This window comes from Pectinophora gossypiella, chromosome 18 (genome assembly GCF_024362695.1).
Source record: "Pectinophora gossypiella chromosome 18, ilPecGoss1.1, whole genome shotgun sequence".
Taxonomy (NCBI): Eukaryota; Metazoa; Arthropoda; class Insecta; order Lepidoptera; family Gelechiidae; genus Pectinophora; species Pectinophora gossypiella.
In genome coordinates this window covers 6,045,474-6,068,946 of record NC_065421.1, presented here as the reverse complement: position 1 = coordinate 6,068,946, position 23,473 = coordinate 6,045,474, and the positions used below count along the sequence as shown (strand labels likewise).

The window sequence follows — 23,473 nt, the reverse complement described above, 5'->3', positions numbered from 1 at the left end:
TACATAAGATTACTAAATCTTTTAAGGGGCAATGTATACGTTTTTACAATAAGATTCCCATTGACATTCAGAATTTGCCTTTCAACTGTTTTAAGACAGTAGTTAAACAAAAACTTTACAAAAAAGGTTATTATAAAGTTAGTGATTATTTAGAAGATATGAATGCATGGGATTAACTGTCTGAGAACTGATATTAGGCAGCTAAATTACTCAATTGTATACCAATATTTTATGTTTATTTTTATTTTTTTAAAGAACGTCTAGGGCCCTGTGCCGAGGTTTTTCTTGCAGCTTCTTTTCCCCGGCTATACAGGTTGTGAGAAGCTGCAGTAGTTTTAGGCGGATGAGACGTTCGTTATGTAAAATTGACGATTCAAAGTGTAACTATGTTACCTACTGAATAAAGATATTTTTGAATTTGAATTTGAATTTGACATTCGCGAGTGTTATTATATTGGAGTATTCAATAAACAAAGTGTATCTGCCTATTTTCGCTTCGTGCCGGGAAGCCGCTTCATAACTCAAAAGTTTATGCGGACTTTTGAGTTAATTCGTTTGGGGTTCGGAGTAGGAGTCTACTCCGAGGGTGGGGGCTTAGGTTTCATCATCATCACCTTTCATCATTTCATTAATCATCAAGAAAAAAAATACGTCAGACATGGCTGTATGGGCATAGTTCCCTTTGCCTTACCCTTCGGGGAAAACCAAAACAAAAAAAAATAATTCCTAAGTCAAAGATAAATTATGAAATTCTAATTACTAAATAAAGACAGATCTAAAGGTGACAAAAAAGTTTTTCTTTTTTCTTTTTAACTTGGTTACGAATTTTAATAAACAAAAATGTAATAATAAGTGCGACATTTAGTCCCGTTTTTCTATGTCGTCCCAGGTTGCTTGTTCATACAAATTCCATTGTAATTTCGTGTTTTGACCTTTAATAAAAAGTAACTGATTTGACTAGTTGTATAACTAATAATAATTTTACACCATAAAAACTATTTCGTTTTTAATTCAGCGTCCCCTTTTGCAAACGGTTTATATAGATGGAAAGATTGACAGGTTGATTAATTTCAGCATGAAACCTGATAATCAATAAGGATTATGATTTTTAATATTTATATTTTTAACATTAGTCTTCTGGTGACTTAAGCATTTTCAATATTTTTTGACGTGATTACGTATATATTATATACCTCGTACGGCATTCACTACATGGCCGAACTTGGTATTATTACGGGACTCTTAACAACGCCGCTATCGGCGTAAGAAACCACACATCCACCAATCAACAGGAAGCAGCCCCATGTAAAATGCAAGGCCCATTTTTTTTATTACTTTTTTATGCACAAAATTTGCAAAGGCTTGAAGCGGATGTAGGGCGACGATAATACACCAGGTGGAATATTGTGTACCCGAAGCGGAACATCAACCTAGGTCCAGATACCTATCTCAATAAAAATAAAACAAAAGGATAACAGAGTATTGTATATTTTACAATCTAATTTAGTCTTCAAGAACAATTAAAGTTTTTTTTACAATTCAAATAGTTCACACACATCATGCATGATGTAAGTAATAATGTTAACATTTTTAATTAAATTACAAAACTGACTCACCTTATCAAAAACTTATAATACAAGCAAATAAAAAAACCTATATATTCGCAACAAAAATTCAAACAGAATACATTATAATATATAAAATGTATTTGTTGGCTCGGAATGTTAGTAAGTGAAAGGGATATAAAAAAGCGATAAGTTGAAAAATGTTGTTCAAGAAGACTAACTTACATCTAACAACTTTGCAGCGAATGTTCTTACAATCAATTTATTTATCTTAGAACCGGATAGAAGAAAAAACTATAATTTAAAAACGAAAATTGGCAACATTGTTAACAATGCGGTATATTCTAGACTACTAAAACCAGTCGCCTACCGGTATACGTTATAATACTAACTAAGTACAGTGCTATTGTACTTTGGTTCTTGGGCCATCACTTTGCTAACATCGCGAATGATGGTGTTATGTTTAACACAATGGACAATCAGCCCAGTACAAACGCAAATGGAATGTAACTTACCCAGTACTTGGTAAATTACTTCTTTTGTACTTCTATAGTTAGTTAGGTACTTCTATAGTATCCGCAGAGGTTGCCAATTATAACTTTTAAACTATAATTATTAAAAGAACTTGGGTTGAAATTTTAGTCAGCACAAAACAAATTCTAGATCACTTTCTAAAAAGAAGTCAAATCTTAAAAAAAATCCAATAATTAATCTTATTTTCAAAGTTCATAAAAACGTCTACCAGCTAAAAAACTACAATTTTTAGGCTTCTGCTTTGATGCTGACTTAAGTTTCAATATTTATTATTTCAAAAATGATCTTGCTACTTAGCAATGCTAAAATTAATTTTTTGTCGCGCAACAACACTTCAAAGTTCTATTTTCTATACAAGTGGTGTACGGCAGCGCTTACATTTAGTTATCCTATTAAAAATAGGGAATATTTAGAAATGAATATTGGTGAGTCACAAATTACAGTAAAAAAATAAAGATATCTATTCTATACCACCACCCATACTCATTTCTAGTGTGTAGGTTAAATACTTTTTACTAATTAGTAAAAAAAACAAACTCTTCTGAAACAAACTAACCTCCTTGCTGTACACATAGGCTGTATGTTTTATTATCTGTTGTGCCTAGTAAAAAAATCTAATATCTTATTGAAATAAAAATACTTCGACCTTAAATTGATTGATAAGAATATTCATCCAAAGATCAATTTACTTATTAAAATTAAACCCCTAATTATTATTAAAACTTACATAAGAAAGAACAGTAAAATGATTCATACATAGTAAACTCTAATCAATATTTACACATCATAATTTTTGCAAACATAACCAAATTATTTATTTATCTTCAAGTAACTAATAAACAGAAAACTTAAATGTGTAGAAAAAAACTACAATGTATGGTAAATTCTAATATAATACCTATGTAAGAAATGGTATACATCAATCATGACTATTCATGACAAAAGCAGATGTTTAAAGGTTTGCTAAATTATTTAAATTTATTTTACTACTTATTATTGATGTACACCACTTTTTAATTCTTTCAACATTCAATGGTCTACTAAGACTGAACCACGACAACGCTGTACATCTGATACTGAAAGTTTGCAAGCTATTAATGCCACAATAAACGAGAGATGTGTGTGATAAACAAACTGAAAGTGAAATCTTATAAATGTCTTTACAATATTAATAATTTATTCGCCTCAAAAATGGTACAAAGACTATAATCTGTTTTATGTAACTATCTTGTTTTAATACCAATATGGCGCCCTTAAAGTTAAGAATCTTTGAAAGAACTTAATTATGCAATGGTAGTTTACATTCATTCCTTCAAATGTTTTAAAGTTATTTTCATCTGAAAGTATAAAAAAGCAGATTATAAATTATACAATAATTCTGCCAGTTTTGGCATTTCAAAGTCAGCATGACAAAAAATAGAATGGTGTAAAATTAAAACAAGTAATATAATAAAGTATTTAACTTTAGGTCCATAAGTGTTCAGTGTTACATCAATTGTCTTTTGATAGTTCATCAGCTGTTCAAATTGATGGCAATACAATAAAAAAAACAAATATATTTGTGTTTTTGTTTGGTTTAACTTTTAATAAATCGATACTGGTGTTAAACAACTATCTTAGGAGTCCATTTTAACAGTAAGGTTCCATTGTGTACTATGCCTTACTGACTGGAGGCAGTCATATAATTCTATTGAGGCAACATTCTGTTCCGATTGCACTTGACTAATACCACAAAACTATCAACGCAGCACTACAAATCATGGTTTCTTTTTATCAAAACTTATCCAAACATGAAAAGATCCAGCTTCTCACAAATGTGAAGTATTTATTCTAAGCCATAACTAAAACAATTTATACTTTGTTATTTTTACTTTGGACTTTCAGTGGTATTATCTAAGGTCTTAACTTACATTGACACCGTTGATCTTAAGTTTCTTGACCCGCCGGGTAGTGCCTTCTCCGTCTGAGCTGTCGGTGTCATGTGAGCTGCCTTCGGACTTGATACCGAGCCCGAGCTCATGAGCGTCCATGAAGTTGCCCGTTGCTCGTGCTTTTTCTAAAGCCCGGACTGGAATAGAAAAAATAATTAAGTATTGTATTCTTCTGTGACATGACAAAAGAAACATGCTCAACTACAATTTCTATCGAAGTAAATAAGCATAGTTCTCGCAATTTATTGTATTTTGCTATGTTCACAGTTCAAACCCAAAATAATTATCCAATGCTGGAATGCAATCTCCACCTTCGGTGGGAATGGTTGGCTGGTAGGCTGTCAATGACTTTACAACATTGACAGCCCACAGACAGCTGCAGACAGAGATTCAAAATTCCGTTTTATTCTCAGTTTCGATATAAGCATGGTGCTGTGAACATCTATTTTTTATAGTGCTCAGGGAGGGGCGGAGCCCTCCCTGCTTGTATATTCCTCATGTGATCTAATAAATCTCTTTACATTCATTTGTGTTTCTTGCCCTGCCTGTCCGAACAAATGCACTACGACAAAACTTAACCACTTACTCTGTTGTTCAAGGAAACTGTTCTGCCTCTTCAGGTCTTCAATGTCTTGCTGATGCGAATTGTTTTTCCGCCTCATAAACTGTATGTATTCTGCTGCCTTCTTCAGAATCTGCGCTCGACTAGCCTGGAATGACAGCTAAATACTATTAATATTGCAAAATATCACTTTTCAACCTAACAGTATTCAATAAAAAAATATAATTAAACTAAAATCAAACCTTTTACAAATGGCACTCTTAATAATGACTTACATTTCTTGATACAATATTTTATTACTTTGCAGGTTCAGGTTGTTTCTTACAATTTGAAATATTTTTGGTAAAACGGCCACAATTTATAAAATAATTATTATTTTAATTCCTTCCTTTCAGGAATACAGGTGTAATGCCATATTATGTTAATTCCATCACAAAGGCTTTTTACGACCAGTTGATAATTTATAGTGTTTCATAACATATCTTCATACTTCTTACCTATCATAAAGTACTTCAAAGCTGGATAGGGCCAATAATATTAAATGCTTGGCTAACCCTAATACATGCTTGTCCTTACCACTTACTGTCCACGCGTGACCTTAGGTATTCAAATCAGGCAACATTGAGGTGACCTTGACGGTATAAAATATAAACAATGCTATACCAATAATACAAATAACAAATAATATTCAACACACCACTTTTTCTCCTTGTAATGCGGGCACTGAGTCCCTCAGTGAAGTAAAACTATCCTTTATGTGATCTCTCCGCTTCCTTTCCAGAGCATTGTGATGTGCTCTTTTCTCAGCCTGTAATATTAAAATAAATAACATAAATATTTTATATTATTGAATAAACCATCAATATTCGCAATCCTTTCTCTCCTAAAACCACGGTGAAAATTATTTAAGAAATAAGCACATTTCGGCTTTCACGGCCATTCGCATGTTATTTTACAAAAATGCAAACTAACCAATGAATATACAAATATTACCTGTGAGTAGTAACCGCTGCCGCCGAGACTATTCCTGGCGTGTGTGCGAGAATCCGAATCATTCTCTGCCTGAAATTATACAAATAAACAAAATGCTTATCTATATTAAAAGTAAACAGGCCTCCAAATAGCACATTATTATGTCAAAAACGGGAAAACACCTACATCACTTTCGATGTCAATATCACGGTCGTCATCGCTCATGGTGCTCATTTGGACGCTTATATCTAGTTCCTTGATGCCACAAAATTAGAAACACTATCAATTAAACACCATAAGTTGCACTAACAGTAAATAATATCAGAAGATCTTGAAGAAGTCGCAGATAGCACAAAAGAACAACGCGCGTGACAATATTTGACAGCAGACAAAGATTCCAAATTCAAAATCACCATGATTGTAACTATGTGACACTGGAAACAGCATAATTTACTACGTGTAAAAGAGAGAACAATACTTACTTTTCAATACGTAGTGCCTGAGCGTAGTGCTATCTTCAACTTGGTCGCATACGTCGCATAGCAGTATCGTGATTAATTTTTTTTTTTAATTTATTGCGGCTTTGGTTACAAGATTATTGGCCGAAAAGTGGAACAAATAACAATATGAAAATAACAAAATTGAGTATCCTAAACTTAAAAAAATAAAATTTTTAACAAAAAAAAACCGACTTCAAACGCAAAACTAAAAAGCAATAAATAAATTTACTTCGCACAAAGTAATTAGTACGTATTTTCAATTAGTTAATTATTTTATAAATCTGAAGCCGGTGCCAAGGAAATGCTACAACGAAGTACCAATTCATATATTTTTCAATACTGATTGTTTTGTAATTTTTTGTTTGACATTGTTTTGTAATTGCTTTGATATAGGTATTAAACAATATTGTGTGTACATAGTAATTTGATATTGTAGTAGGGTTGTTGTAGCATTTACTTGGCACCGACTTCAGAATTATAAAATAATTAACTAATTGAAAATACGTACTAATTACTTTGTGCGAAGTAAATTTATTTATTGCTTTTTAGTTTTGCGTTTGAAGTCGGTTTTTTTTTGTTAAAAATTTTATTTTATTTTACGATTTTAACCCTTTATAGGGCATAAGCAAAATCAGTATGACGGTTGTAACCACCTCACAAGGTTTACCTTAAGGCCTACATTTCTTATAAGCTTCTATTGATAGTCGACCTTATGATTAAAATGAGTAGTCCCTAAACGAGCGCAAGCAACAAAAGAAACCACCAAAGTGAAGTTGGCCACGTGTCCATACTACAGTGCGAAAAAAAGGTGGTTACATTTGTATCTACCGTCTCATAAGCGTTTACGACACCGGACAGGTGAGTGTTTCTCGTAATTAATTACAATTCTTTTTGGTAAAATGCATTTTTTACTAGTTTTTATGTTAATCAGTAAATACTACAATTATCTAGCTTCAATTTCCTATATAAATCTTAGTCTAGACTTGTGTCTGTGAAGTAAAAAAACAATTTTAATTTCAGAAGTAGCTAGAAACGATATTTAGGTTAGAATTTGAACAAGTGCAGAAATTCGATTTTCATTTTTTTTATTTAAGTAATTAGTGTTATTACTGTCAACTTTTGCAAAATTAAATAATCACTTTTTAAAATTAAACACTTACTTTATTTAGATTTTTATGGACAAAGATGATATTTGATGCCTAAGTAAAGGTATGGAGGCCAGTGAGGTTTGTGCAATAAGTGAAATTTAAATATTTTTTTATATTGTGGTTTTTTCGCTTGTTTTAGATGCGTATACCAGTGTTAGATTTAGAAAAACTGCCCTACGAGGATTACATCGATATATCAAAAATAAATTCTGATGTTGGTGGAGACACTGATGATGTTTTGCCACTCAATATTCTTTCGAGAAAATTGGCAACTGCTAACAATGTTTTGGGCACGTCTCCACTTAATTTGCCGGCTGCAGCTCCAATCGTTAGTGGTGACTCCGCGATACCGATATCACCAGGTTTATCACCACCACCGATGCCACCAATACTACCGAGCCGATGAAGAGGACGTGTTCGCACTAGAGGTGGCATTCAAAGAAAAACGCGAGGGCGATAGCTTTTTCGAGCACGAGGTTCTGTAAGACCACCTGGAAATGTTGGAAGAGGAGTCATGGCAGATTGTGCTGTTCTACCAACTGATGATGATGTGGATACTATCATGCATATCAGTGGGGATTTAGACTGCTAATTTGAGACTGTTGTCAAATGTTGAAATAGTATTTTATTGTGTTTATTCCATTGTGATTTCTAAGAGTTAAACTTTTGATTAAGACTTTTATTTATCAACGTGTAATATTAGATTTTCAAAGTCTTTAGTACATTTATAGGATTGTTCCTAAACATTGTGACTCCTAAGAGTTTAGACTGTTGAATTTTTATGATTATAAAAAAATAAAGTTACTGAAGGTATTTTGAAGAGTTTTATGTTTTTTGTTTTTATTTTGAATACCTAGGTATGCCTTTTTGATTAATATTAAAGTTATACTATTTTGATCACTTCCAAGTTTTATTATAAAAATTATTCCCTAAACGGTCATGGTTACATATGAAACCACCAATTTTTTTGCCTAAACGGGCATGGCTACATACGTAACCTCCCCCTACAGCCTAATCTAAATAAATAAATTTAAAAATATCGGACTATTTCCAATCCTTAGGGACCCCATAACCCATGCCGACACAAAAAAATCAAATTCTTCAAAAAAAATTCTCTGACCTATAAAGGGTTAAGTGATGGTTAGACCGAGCAAGGATGCAGACAGACAGATTTTCTGATTTATATTCATATATAATAATATAATATATTTTTAGTAGTGATCACAATTATTATTGATGAACATGTTTACACACACACACACTCACACACGCGCTAACGCACACGAGCACACGCGCACGTACACACGCACACACACAGACACACGCACACACACACACACACACACACACACACACACACGCGCGCACACACACGCACACACACACACATGTGTATGTGTACATACACACATGTGGTTGTCAGTGGAAGCTGCTATCATACACACTCACGCATACATATAGATACAGTAGATTTCGCGTGGTTCGCTCGCTGCTAAAGCAGCTCGCGTGTCCTGTTTATTCGAAACTGTCCCTCTTCGTATGGCGGCCATCTTGTTTTTCCGCCACTTTGTTCTTTTTCACCGGCGACAGAATTTGACCAAGATTAAAATGGGTGTCGTGGAAACAAACAAAATCCAGGTGCAATAGGTTTGCCAGGCCGTAGGATGTCTCCCTGATTGGGAGCAGTTTTCAAAGATGACGTTCCGATCACACGCCTATACATCATTTTTACCCCCAAGACATTTTCTGGAAAAACAAAATTTTGTATGGCGGCCATCTTGTTTTTTCGCCATTTTGTATTTTTTTCACCGGCCATTAAATTCGACCAAGATTTAAATAAGTTTCGTGAAAGAAAAATTGGTTCAGGTGTGATAGTTTCGCCAGGCCGTAGGGTGTCACCCTGATGCGGAGCAGTTTTCGAAAATCGGGAAGTATTTCCATACTTAACATAACGATCCGACCACAACCCCGATATATATTTTATATCCCGAGACATTTTCTGAAAAAACAAAATTGTGTATGGCGGCCATCTTGTTTTTCCGCCATTTTGTTTTTTTTTTACGCGCTATGGAATTTGACCAAAATTTAAATAAGTGCTCTGAAAGAAATATTGGTTCACGTGCGATAGTTTTGCCAGGCCGTAGAGTATCTCTCTGATGCGGAGCAGTTTTTGGTGATCAGAAAGTATTTTCGTACTCTACATGACGTTTTGAGTAAGCGCCCCATACATTATTTTTACCCAAACGGGCTTCTTCCAAAATCGACAAAATTTTGTATGGCGGCCATCTTTTTTTTCCGCCATTTTGTTTTTTTTGCACCGGCGATTGGATTTGATCAAGATTTAAATACGTTTCGTGAAAGAAAAATTGCTCCAGGTTGTATAGTTTTGCCAGGCCATAGGGTATCTCCCTGATGCTGACCAGTTTTCGAAGGCCGGGAAGTTTTCCCGAAGCCTAAAGATCGATCCGATCAATATGACTTTACAAACGCACTAGTCGCTCCTACGATTTTTGAAAATTCCCCTCGATTTCTCTGGTCTTCCATCATCAGATCCTGACTTCCTTGACATGGGACCCCCTTGGGTATATCTCCTTTCAAACAAAAAAAGAATTATCAAAATCGGTTCATATACGACGAAGATATGCCCGAACAAACATAAAAAAAAAAAAAAAAAAAAAAAAAATACGGTCGAATTGAGAACCTCCTCCTTTTTTGAAGTCGGTAATTACAGATCAACTTAAATTATGCTATATAAAAAACAACAAAGGAAAGAAAAAAAAAAATAGATTTTTTTTTTTTTTTGGTTTGGTTTTCCCCGAAGGGTAAGGCAAAGGGAACTATGCCCATACAGCCATGTCTGACGTATTTTTTTTCTTGATGATTAATGAAATGATGAAAGGTGATGATGATGAAACCTAAGCCCCCACCCTCGGAGTAGACTCCTACTCCGAACCCCAAACGAATTAACTCAAAAGCCCGCATAAACTTTTGAGTTATGAGCGGCTTCCTGACACGAAGCGAAAATAGGCAGATACACTTTGTTTATTGAATACTCCAATATAATAACACTCGCGAATGTCTTCCGACTAACTTAATGCGATCATTAACCACAAAACACCACTTCGTATTAATTATTTAGATTATTCAATGAAGAAAGCAACTGTCCCGTTCCCGCCTCCCGCCAAAAAGCCAAAAAAAAAAAAAAAAAAAAAATAGAATATGAACTTGACAAATATTGCAGTATCGTGAGCCTTGGTGCGTTTATTTTTCACAGTTGGTCATTGATTTAATTTTGTAAGCAATTTATTTCGCTATTATTTTTTTTTTTCATTTTTATTCCGAAGTTTCCGAACGAATGTGGAAAATTAAAAAAAAAAATTGCTTTTTTTTTTTCAACAATGATTTTTGGCGGGAACGTGAACGACAATGTTGCTTTTTTCATTGAATAATGTAAATAATTAATACGAAGTGATGTTTAGTGGTTAATGATCGCATTAAGTTAGATAACATTCTCAATAGTGTTAGTATATCGGAATTTTCAATAAACAAAATGTACTTATCTATTTTCGCTTCGTACCAAGATGCCGCTTCATAACTTGAAAATGCGGACTTTTGAGTTAATTCGTTTGGGATTCAGAGCAGGAGTCTGCTCCGAGGATGGCAGCTTAGGTTTCATCATTTCATTAATCATCATCAAGAAAAAAATACATAATGACTTGGCTGTATGGGCATAGTTCCTTTTATTTGTCTTGGCCTTCGGGGAAAACCAAAACAAAAAGATATGAAAAAGCGCGGCAAACATTTTCAAATTATCTGTTTGAGGCTTTGACGGCAGTCAGTGAATATAATATAAAATCAAGTTGTGGATCGATCTTCATCACGCAAAATATTGTAAAGTATTTCTGGATAAAATGGACGACTTGAAGCCATCTTCTAATATTAGTGACGTTATTGATGTAAACAATCCAGATTTTTACTGTAATATCCAAAATGAAACTGAGTCTGATAAAGCAAAATTGAAGAGGACTGTTGAGATCATTAATAAATTACGGAGTAAGTTCTATGATTAATGATTTTATAAGTATAAAATTACATTTAGATTGTACCTACCATGCTTTTATTGTTTTTCGTCTGTTTTCTTTCGCACAAGAAGAAAATAATTGATAAGTAAATCATATAAAAAGGTACCTAAACTTGGTAGAAACGTAAACGTTTGCTATTGGTAGGAAATTACTTAGATAAGTATATCGTATGACTGATATAGGATGTCGGATGTATCATCTTACCTTGTGTGTAAGCTACCATACAAACAGATCTATACCACTGCGGATCCGTTCATGTAATACATGAATCAATTATCTGAAACCACTTGATATCATTTATTTATAATCCATAGTAACCATGACACCAGGTTGATGAAGTTGGTAATCCACCCCTCAATCCACACGAGAGAAGAAGATTTAAGTATAATCCAAACACGAATTCCAAAGTGAAATTCAAATTCAGTGGTTTAGAGCAGTGATGTGTCGTTCCCGGGAACGTTCCCAAAGTGGGAATGTTCCCGTTGTAAAAACTCTTTAATAGTAAGGACACTGGCTGCTTTTCTTTTTCAAAATGATCTTTCTTGTACTTTGACCTTATTTTTTTTTATATGCCTGAAGTTTAGATAATACAATTCTTTTTACATAATTTTTGCGCCTTTTTACTGCCGGGAATGTTCCCAAAGTGGGTACACAAACCAATGATGGAACCCAAACCCTAGATAGACAGACCTATCACGGACTCTGTAATGATAACAATATAAATAGCCTGTATCTACGTCCCTGCTGGGCACAGACCTCCCCTCTATCAACAGAACAACAATGTAATAAATAATAAATTTGTTCACAAAGAAAAAGAATAATTTCCCTAAGCACGGGTAAGTGCTATAAAAACAAAAATACATTTGTTAAGGTACTTATTAATATTTTGTTTACAGTTGAAGCAGCAGAGCTTGAAGCTGAGACCGCTGCGTTGTATCACGCAGACCTGTGGCATGTCATTGAAGAGCTAAAATCGGTCACCCAAAAGAAATAGGTCCTATCCCCCAATCTCTGTTGCCAATTTGTTTATCGAGCTGCAGTTATGTTTGACAAAATAAAATATGGTTTATTGCATACCTACCTGTTATGACTTTTACTATGTAACCAAATTTAATTAGTATCGTTTTTTTACAAATGAAAGGCTAGGCTTAACTAAAAAAAAACACATCAAATAGTGTAATGAGAATCATTCGTTGTTTATTAACTTTATATTTCATAACGACGCTGATAACCTAATCATTACTTAGTATTAGTACCTACTTATTAGGTATATATTTTCCTCGTATTGCGGTATATATAGGCTGCTAACTGTGACATAGGTAGTTTATTTCGTACCAAACGTTTCCCAGTACCTACCAAACGGGTTGAAAGGTTACACCATGGCTTGTTTTGTCAAGATGTTTTTCCTGGTTGCCCTGGTCGCCAGTATCGAAGGATCATCAGTCAAGAAGGCAACCTCTCCACCGCACTGCACGCAGATAACTAAAGGCAAGTCAAAATAATTCTGTTTAATTTATTATAAACCAACCTGTAGTGGAGCAACGTGGTGGAGTATGCTACATACCTCCTCCGGTAGATTGAGAGGATGTTTGTGCCCAGCAGTGGGACATATATACATATAGGCCAGTTATGTAATATTTTATGTCAATTTTAAAATATTAGATTTTCCTCACCATACTTCTATAACTTGCAAGTACATTATGCACACGTCTCGTGTGGGCTGTCAGATCAATAATCGACCAGGGCCTGGTATCAGAGTTCAATTGAGCCACCAAAGGCCCACGTTATGGCTTATATAACAACTACATACTTACTTGAGTAAATAGTTGCCAAGACTGAATGCTTAACGTGTCTTACGTCCTTCCTTTCCTTAATCATTCATCTCATCATCTTAACCTTCGAACAATCGGTTGATCTTAAAGTCGTATATCAAACTGTTGATGGAATCATCATCTCTCTAACGCTACCCCGTATTCACGGGGTTCTCTTACTTGAGTACCCTGAAGGTGAAAGTGACAGATCCGGTTTTTTTACAAAAGCTACTCCTTGTCTGAGTGAAGCTACCTTCCCACAGGGCTACCACGGGTTATGGGTTTATGAAAAGGTTGATATAATTTTTTTTAATTTTCTTACAGATACGGACTACCTTTCTCGTTTCAAATTTGACTATCCTTCGGCGTACCTTATACCCGGCCAGCGGGAAGCCTATCAACAGGTAAACTGATTAAAATTCAAGTATAAGTACATTATTTTTTCTTATTTTATGATATAAGTACGTAAATAAGGCGAGGAAGATTCCCTATAACATGATACCCTAATTATGCGAGTGATTATCTGGTAAATGTACCTGTTACACCCGGGTCTGCATGACAACCGCGCCGCGCGCTGCCCTTATTATATTGAGCGCTTCGAGCAATAGCCGTTCGACGTCCATATACTTATATAGCATTCGTATCGTTTATTGGTCCAAGCGCTCGATATGATTCGCGAAGCGCGCGGCGCGGTTGTCATGTAGACCCGGAAGCTGTCCATAAGATTATATCTTCAATATCAACTAGAGTAGTACTAATTACAAGTATAAATATCGTTCATAATAGTTTATCTAAGTATCAACATTGTCGTGCAATAAATACATAATAAAGGTCACAAAGTATTATTGTATCCTATTTAACATAACAATATTATTAATTCAAATACTTACATAATAAATCGCTAATAATAATTCATTTCTCCTACTCGAGTTTTGTTTTTAACCCACTTGAATGTTTATCTTGGCCATTCAATAAAGCATCTTGAGTCATCTAATGATTTAGAAATACAATCACGTTACTAAGCTACCTTTTAAAAGATTTAGCAAGCGAGACTATTATTTAAACCTATAAAGGTAACGCCTGCTGTAACATTTAGAGCAAACGCGCACGAATAGCGATCCTAAAACAGAACTCGGGGGTTAAAAAGATGTGTCTACACTCAGCGGGATCCCCTGTCTGGGAGACATAAGAGTGATGCAGAGAATTAGATCTGGATTTGTTATACTGAATAATGCTGAAAACAGAATTTGTTCCGTTAAAAAAACGGAAATACAAAGTTTTCTAACCGACCTCCAGCCAGCGGAATATGTACCAAAGTTAAGTCTGATGAACTATAAATTGGTATTAACTTTTAGATCTGTATTTATTCTGTTCAACAAAACAAAAAAAATACTTCTGACGTCCTTACTTCAGCTACAATCAAGCTGCAATGATACCTCCAGTCAGCGGACTTTTTCTCTCAATGATTTTCTTTTGTAACTTTTACACTTAATAAATTCTATACTTTTTAATTTAAGCTCTAGATGTACGAAAGGGTAGTTTAAGTAAAATTATAGTCGTAAATAGTTCAATTTTTATTAATTTAGTGTAAAAGTTACAAAAGAATGTCATTGAGAGAAAAAGTCCGCTGACTGGAGGTATCATTGCAGCTTAATTGTAGCTGAAGTAAAGATGTCAGAAGTATTTTTTTTGTTTTGTTGAACAGAATAAATACAGATCTAAAAGTTAATACCAATTTATAGTTCATCAGACTTAACTTTGGTAAATATCCCGCTGGCTGGAGGTCGGTTAGAAAACTTTGTATTTTTTTTTAACGGAACAAATTCTGTTTTCAGCATTATTCAGTAGAACAAATCCAGATCTAATTCTCTGCATCACTCTTATGTCTCCCAAACAGGGGATCCCGCTGAGTGTAGACACATGTTAAAAAGGCCACATCAAAACAATTTATCTAAAGAAGCAATATTTATATTTGACATTTGTTTGCACTGCGCATTATATTTACTTTTATATGCCCAAATGTCAAATTGAAATATTGCTTTTTTAGATGGATTGCTTCGATGTGGCCTTTTTAACTCCCCTGTATTGTTAATATTGTGATTAATCTCAACCAACAGCTACACTGCATAAGCCCGCCAGCAGTGAACAAAGGCGTCACGGTGGTATGCGACTGGGCCGCGCCTCCTCAAGTCGAATTCACTCTTGGCGACGATTACGTGCATGTGGTTCGCCAGGACCCTTCCGGCCGTTACCAGGGCAACGCTGTCATCACCACCTACCAGCTGTGCAACCACAACCTACCCCCACATGTCACCAATGAAACCGGCATGGCCCCATACGCCTACGAATATAATCCTTAATTTGTTTGATAAATAGTCTATCAATACAAATGATTAAAAACGTAATTATGCATATTTTCTTTCGGAAACTTTTTTTAATAAAGTGCAAGGTATCAAAGGTAGCTGGAAGTTGTGATTAATTCTTGTACACTACAAGCCCACCGCATAAAGTGACAACGAGAATGAGTTTATGTGTGTACGGTAAGTTGTAAAAGTGCATAGGTTTTTATTTCTTTTTATTTTGAGTTAATCGCAGAGTATGAAATCAATTTACGTGCAAATTAGCGTTAAGTTCCGCAAATTAGTACCTTTGTTTTAAAAGTGTAAGTCCAGGTTATTTGTAGCATTATAACAGGGTCACTAGAAGGATATGCAGCGCAGCTGCCGCACAGAAAGCACAATGAAAAGATTTCAGTGTATAATTTACTTATTCGTTCTATGTCATACAAGTATAGCTGTCGAAGAATATGTCTACGAATTTGGTAAGTATAATTAGGTTTTTCCTATTATTTCTTAACAGCATCACGCCTGTATCTCAGTAGAGGTAGTGTGTATGACACCCATACTCTCCTATTAAATTACTTAATTACGAGAAATGACACTATAAGTATGTCCAACAAAATAAACCCTATTTTTATTTTATTGGACTTTTCCTTTAGTTGCTTCTTATTAGTCCAAGCTGCCGCCGGGGTTTAGTGGTTAAAGCGTTTGTTTCTCGATACGTCTTGTGTTCGATTCCCGGTGGGGACATATGGTATCACCAAAAAAAAATAAGACCTCAAACCTGGATCGAAAGTAGAGTGTCTATTGCGAGGCTTTGTTGGAGAAAATTTGTCAAAGAATTACGACTTTGGAGAAATACGCGGACGACGGTGTCTAGATTACCAATTGTCATTTCTTGTTACTTGTGTGTGAGTGAATTGTGGTTCGCCCACCTCGATAAGATCCCGAATTAAATTACATCTTAGTATATTATTATATTACCAATTTATATTAGTTTTATTATTCAAGGATTCAACACTGCAATGTCCTTACCAAACAAATAACGTTTGGTCAATACATTGCAGGGTTGAATCACCCGAATGTCTGAAGTAAGATGATTCCGTGAGACGTATAAAGGCTGTTTAAGTTATGTTATTATTCAAGGTACCGACGAAGGACGCACTGTGTATTTTACTGAAGGGCAAATAGGTTTGATTAAGCCTAAAACGGTTATAGACATTCATGTAAGTATCTATTTCGTAAATTACACACATTGTACCTAGTTATGTAACTCTTATTTCCTAAAGCTCATATTTCTCTCATTCAGCGCTTATCGCTATCGACCCACTAGGGCCGATTAATTCTTTCAAATATTCTTCTTCTCAGACGACGCCTTGAGCCAAGGTTCGTGCCCAACTGGGCACCCTCAAGCCTGTTGTCTTAAATTTTGTACCGGGTGAGAGCCCTCAGCGCTCTCTATTTGTCCGGTCAAGTAGTTAATGCCATCTCCGGCAAATCTACAATAAAGCACGCAAAAAAAAATCCTAAAGCTCGAAAGTTCGGTGTATCATGGATACTCAGTTCATCTTACGATGGATGTAGCTCCGTTAGCCCTTTTCGGAATATACTTATATATAAGTTTTACTTTTAAGTGTTCCATAGATGCTTCTATGCTAGGTTGGGTGCCACAGAACGCCTTCAACGTTGCGTTGAATGCGTTCAAAAACCGTCAAAAAATAGTGTCTAAGTATTTAATAAGCAATGGCCTAATCGCCTGTCGCCATTGTATCTTTTTTTTTTATTGACGTGACTTATTGTAGATTTGCCGCAGATGGCATTAACTACTTGGCCGGACAAATGGGGAGCGCTGAAGGCTCTCACCCGGTACAACGTTTAAGACAACAGGCCTGAGGGTGCCCAGTTGGGCGCGAACCTCGGCTCAGGGCGTCGTCTGAAAGGAAAAATATTTGAAAGAATTAATCGACCCTAGTGGGTCGATAGCGATAAGCGCTGAATGAGGGAAATCGTCGACCACGCCGGCGGGGTCGGTATCGGGGACCTAATCGCCATTGTATCTATCGTAAGACTTCGCATTATAAGTGGGTATAAGTAATCCTTTTCTGAAGACGCCCTGAGTCCAGGTTAGCGCCCAACTGAGGGCTGTTGTCTTAAATCTTGTAGCCCATAGCGCTCCGCATTTCTCGGGACAATCCTAAATAAGTCACTTAAAAAAAACGTTAAAAATGGATGCAAGTGACCGCTGATTACCTACTGTGGGTGTTAATTAATGTATGCATTTCTTATTTGCCTTATTTTAGGTACCATCAGACATAAGGGTGACTAAAGTAAAAGTGAAAGTAGACGCGCTTTCTCCCCCCAAAGTGGAATACGATCAGCAACGACAACGGGTCACCATTAAATATTCCTGGAGTCAAATCAGTCGGTCCGCATATACTATACATGTTAAAGGTGTCCCAATATTATCCTCTGACGATATTCATTTTAGAGTGATAACTAACTAAACAGTTAGTTAATAGGTACTTAATCATGATTAATATCTCAGATTAATACATACATATAACTCTTCATAAAATCTTGTTTTATTTGTGGCAATATTCAACTTTTTCGTTAATCCCAATCGGGATAAGTAAACCCACAAAAAAATAAATGATTATACATAGGTACCTACATAGTCATCTCACTAGCATTATCCCGTTTTTCACAGGGTCCGCTTACCTAACCTGAAGATTTGACAGGTCCGGTTTTTTACAGAAGCGACTGCCTGACTGACCTTCCAACCCACGAAGGGAAATCCAATCCAATACTTACAGATTGGTCACATACCTCCGAAAAAGCATTTCTCGAGAATGTGGTTTCCTCACGATGTTTTCCTTCACCGCTGAGCACGTGATAATCATTTATGATCCAAACATGAATTCGAAAACAAATTCGACAATCATTGGTTTAGGCCTGTGCTGGATTCGAACCTGCGACCTCAAAGTGAGAGGCAAGCGTTCTACCAACTGGACTACCACGACTATTGCAAGCGTAGATGATGATGATGATGATGATAGGGTAAGTATGGTCGAATTAATTTTGGCTGAATTGTGATTCTGACGATTCGCAATTAAAACGTTAATAGGTAGGTAAGGAATTTAATTTGCCCAAATACCTATCCATGCACAAGGACGGTAATAGCATGTTGCTTTCAGCAATGTTTTATCTATCGCAATTCATTAAAATTTGTACAGAGGTATGTTCCGTTTATAGCAACGATAAAAATTCTTTGCACTGATTAATTTCTAAAACAGTTTATGTGTGATTAATCTTACATTAAACGTATTAAAACAGATTTTCAAGCCCCGACGGTACTAATCAGACATCATTATTCCGTTAACAAAACAAGTAGATAGGTACTATAAATATTATTGGATAACAATTTTGAAGTCATGAACGCGCTTGCGTTTTCATTTATTACGATCCTATCGATTATTAGCTTAAACATCGCTCACGAAGTTGTGGTTTACGAATACGGTATGTGGCCAATAATTTGTACTTATGTTATATATTTATATAAGTACTTACCTACACCTAAATAATCAGATCTTAGAGTTTACAGTAGCGTATCACAAATCACAAAAAATACAGGGTGTTAGTGACATCCTAACAAAAACTTTCAGGGATGATTAAGACCATGATTCTTAATAGTTACCAAGTGGAATTTTCCGTCGCAACAATATGGAATTGAAAATAGTTTAAAAACCACTACAATTTTCATGAAATTCTTAACAAGAAATTCTACTTGATATGAACTCAGAATAATGGGCTGAATCATCCCCCTCAGTATTTGTTACGGTGTCACTAACACCCATACGCACTTGTATAGGGTGTAAGTGACATCGTAACGAATACTGATGGGGGTGATTCAGCTCATTATTCTGAGTTAATATCAATGGAATGAAAATAATTTTAAAAAGCACAAAAAAAAATTGCGATGGAAAATACCACTTGATATTAACTCAGAAACATGATCTGATTCATCCCCCTCAATCATCACAAATCTCTCTTGGATGAGGATCGTATTAAATACGATCGCAAAAGAAAGAAGGAAGAGCCGCATGAAATGCCTTGCAATGGTCGGAGACAAACTGAAAACCATGAAGTTAAATTATCGCTTTCCGAGAGTATTCGGGTTCTGTCAAATAGCATCAGTCATTGAGCTTGCTTCCCAGATTCCTTCCACATATTATTATGCACCTAGGTAAGATGTTGAGCAAAATGCAGGAAGGTTCTGCTGTAATAATGTTCCCTTGTTTCTTCTTTGTTCCTTATTTATTCTTGTGTGTGTGTTCGTTTCTTGTTTTTTTCGGCTCATTCGTGGGTTCAGCTCCGGCCTCTGCGCTCCAATAGGTACAAGTAGGTCCAAGTAGGTACTAGATGCATTTCTTCGGTCACTCATTGCGCCAATTAGACCAATATCAAAACTAATTAGATATGTTTATTTACGTTATTTTAAGGGTCCCATGTGCCAGGCGATCAAGTGGCTTTCCTTTTCAGCAGTACCATCCCTGCTTATACACCGTACCAAACCTTGAATCTTACGGTAAGTACCTAAACAGTAATGAAACGTAAAACTCAGCATCTGTTGGGACGGGCTCCGGCCAAATACTGAATGTCAAGTCTACAATACGACCATGTGAAAAAATTACACATGAGCATAGATATTTCGTCAGGAGTAGACACCCGTGACCCGAGGATACTTAACACGTTGACAGTTCAGTGATCCATGACATGGTCATAACGGACTAGCTCCATACGTCCGTGATCCATACATGGGTTACTAAAATGACCAGGTACGCACTAAGAGCGGGTGCTCCACTTGGATCCCGGGTAACTTAGCAAAGGTTTGTATTACAGTATGTTTGATGAAGCTACTGTCCATCTGTTTGCTGCAGTGACTGAATGTTTAGTAAAAATATTCAAATAATCAAAAATATCTGTATATTCTGCTTTACTTTTCAACATCACTGTCAACGTGTTAACATCGCACCTAATTGGCTGGTAATTAAAATTTGTATTCGCGAACTATACTTTCACCTCATACGTGTCACCTATCCTAAAACGTACTATCCCACGGTCCTAACTCAATTTTACCTTAATTTTTAGCACAACAATTCACATTTTGTCAAGAACTACACGTACGTTAGGGTAGAATATCAGAACGCAGCCTCAAAAGTGAACATTCATTACAACCCACGCACCCTGGAGTTAACATTCTTCGTAAAATTACCATTTGTCGAGACATTCTTTCAAATCGAGGGTTACAGCTTGTCAGTTGAATTAGCAAAGAAAATGGAAGAAGAGAAGAAACTTAAAAACCAAACTGTGCCCAGTAAGCTATCTTACACCGATGCTGAAAAAGTATTTCGTTCTAATTTCTAATATGTGTATTATTCGTAGTTGATTATGAATAATAATATTCAACAGTTTCCTTTGTTTCATTACAAAGTGCCTTTTAGACTTTTTCTATATACCTACTTCTTAAATTACTTACAATCCAATAAGTTCGTGTAGATGTAGCTATTTGGGTAACCAATATATTTTAATGTACAAAAGCGTAGGCATAAATGCCTGATAGTAATAGACTTATCAAAACAATCCCTGATTAAAATCACAAAAAGAACATTAATTCTATTTAATTCCACAGGAAAAAATAAATATAATTGTCATTTTTTCCGCATAAAACTCAGTAATTAACAAATATAACGAACAAAAACAAATTTTAATCACCAGCCAATTTGGGTTCTATCGCAAGTACCTACGTACTAATTTTAATAAAGGATACTAATAAATTACTGGTGAAATTTAATGAACAACGATTCTAATCAGAGACATTGAAACATAAATAGCAAAGTTGGCTTGTGATTAAATCCCCCTAAGGGCGTTTTCGCACTAGGGGTGGTATCAATAAATTAATCTTACCTGAGACTGCCCTCAAAATCACGCACAAGTCCCTGTTTTTATATAAGAACTGTCACATTGACATGATCTTGAGGGCAGTCTCAAAGCTGAGATTAGTTCGAATCCTAAGATTCGTACAAGACCGTAGTCCAAGAATGACGGACAGTAGAAAATTACTATGAGATATCAGATGGATGACGGATGGATGTGGTGCGCAAGCTATCATACTAATAGTAGGTACTACGGCCAATTCGGATCCTTTATTTAATTTTGACGGACTCGGATCGGGAAAGAAACGGATTAGTGCGAAAAATGAGGGTTCGCTGAAGGTCATTCCAGGTTACGTTCTCCAAAAAAAATATAGATATCTCTGTACAGAGTTGCCTTCGCTTAACCTTTTCATTTTATAGATAACAGACATTTATGCATCTTTTATTTTTGTTCTTGGGTATAAACGATGACCCTTGTTATTATACCCAGGCACAAGGACCTCCGCGGCACAACACATCTTCCACCAATTATTATTCTGATCAAAATAAAGAGAAGCAATATAATTTTTTATCATATCAAGCTTCAATTATTTAATTTTTATATAGGTACCGAATTACCACGTTAAATCTGTACAACGCCATCTATATTTTTTTGAAACGTAGCCTGGAAAGTCCCTTCTTGCAATAAGATTAGTCATAGCAAACTATGATATTACCTACTTATACAAATTTCCTAAAAACGAAGGAGTTTTTTCAAACCCCTCACCGCAGCACCGCTCCCATTTGACAGTCAAGTAGTGAATGCCGTCTGAGGCAAATCTAATAAAATGCCACAACTTCTCTCGTGTGGGTGGATTACCAACCTCATCAACCCTGGCGTCAGGGTTACTATTGAGCCGCTAAAGGCCTCTGACATGACTCATTACTTACATCAGTAAGTAGTAACAGGGACCAACGGCTTAACGTGCCTTCCGAAGCACGGATCATCTACTTTCTACTTTCGGACAATCAGGTGAGCAACTAGGGATCACAAAGTATAATTTTTGTGATATTTCCTCACCGGGATTCGAACCCGGGACCTCCGGATTGTGAGCCTAACGCTCAACCACTGGACCACGGAGGCCGATGTCACATAATTAATACATAACATACATACATAAACTCACGCCTATTTCCCACCGGGGTAAACAGAGACTACTTATAGAATTCCATTTGCTTCGATCATGACACACTTCTTTTGCTTCCTCCACATTCATCAATCGCTTCATACACGCACGCCGGTTCAGAGTAGATCGTATTAAACCTTTTCTAAGGACATCTCCAATTTGGTCATCGTAAGTCCTTCTCGGTCTTCCTCTGCCAGCTCTACCATCAACTTTCGCTTTACATAATTAATAAGTAGACCGATATAAGAAGTATGTAGGAATTATCCCTGTAAAAGGCTGCAAATTAATACAAAAAAAAGTGAAATACTGCAACCTAATCCTAATCCTATCCTTGTTGTTATTGCTATGTAGTGACGAGAATTGAGAAAAGACAATGAACGAATGTAGACTTACGATAAAGATTTATCATAAGGGTATAAGTGGTAGGGTTGGAAGAGAAAGGCCTAGGCGTACACACTGCCATCAGATCCAGGATGTTTTTAACAAGGGACAGGTCAAGAGTACTCTAAATCGGCGAGCGTGCATTTAGAGTGTAAGAAGCGGAAGTGGTTTATTCGGATCGTATTAAGTGGAATTCCGTATCCATTTCCTTTCCTGCCACCACTAACAGCAGCAGTATTTTACGTGCAAGATTGCCATCTATAACAGCTATACCAGGCCGATTTTACAGTAGACAAATTGTTGACTGCTAGATAACCCATTGACTCGGCCAGGTTCAAAATTTCATTGCAGACTGTTTTTAGCACAACTACGCGAACTTGGAACAGAACTACACATATATACGAGCTAGATGCACCGCCGACAGTAGCGACAACGGTAAAGTCACCATGAAATACAACCCACACGACAGGACCTTCTCGGTGGAGTCTTCCTTAGGACTTGATGCCGAATTATTACTTATCGGGTTTGCGAAAGTCCGTTCAAACATCT

General features: G+C 35.8%; 3 protein-coding genes across 4 annotated transcripts; 2 read left to right on the top strand and 1 right to left on the bottom strand.

The window, feature by feature from the left end:
- Positions 1–1,472: 1,472 nt before the first annotated feature.
- LOC126374930 (protein max) lies at positions 1,473–5,970 on the bottom strand. 2 transcript variants are annotated; one of them, XM_050021714.1, is made up of 6 exons: positions 5,751–5,970; positions 5,586–5,654; positions 5,290–5,400; positions 4,617–4,752; positions 4,010–4,167; positions 1,473–3,436 (listed from the first exon to the last, which is right to left on the bottom strand). In XM_050021714.1, exons 1-6 carry the CDS (start codon positions 5,796–5,798, stop codon positions 3,404–3,406), a joined length of 555 nt encoding a protein of 184 aa, XP_049877671.1. In that variant the 5' UTR covers positions 5,799–5,970; the 3' UTR covers positions 1,473–3,403. The 2 variants fall into 2 exon arrangements, with proteins under 2 accessions (XP_049877671.1, XP_049877672.1); XM_050021715.1 differs by having other exon boundaries at positions 4,617–4,740; positions 5,751–5,969.
- Positions 5,971–12,599: 6,629 nt separating this feature from the next.
- On the top strand, positions 12,600–15,510 carry LOC126374934 (uncharacterized). Its single transcript, XM_050021718.1, has 3 exons — positions 12,600–12,782; positions 13,430–13,509; positions 15,223–15,510. Exons 1-3 carry the CDS (start codon positions 12,674–12,676, stop codon positions 15,463–15,465), a joined length of 432 nt encoding a protein of 143 aa, XP_049877675.1. The 5' UTR covers positions 12,600–12,673; the 3' UTR covers positions 15,466–15,510.
- Positions 15,511–18,780: 3,270 nt separating this feature from the next.
- Positions 18,781–20,868, top strand: LOC126375065 (uncharacterized). Its single transcript, XM_050021908.1, has 3 exons — positions 18,781–18,960; positions 19,944–20,029; positions 20,593–20,868. The coding sequence occupies exons 1-3, from the start codon at positions 18,876–18,878 to the stop codon at positions 20,866–20,868; spliced, it is 447 nt and encodes a 148-aa protein (XP_049877865.1). The 5' UTR covers positions 18,781–18,875.
- Positions 20,869–23,473: the final 2,605 nt, after the last annotated feature.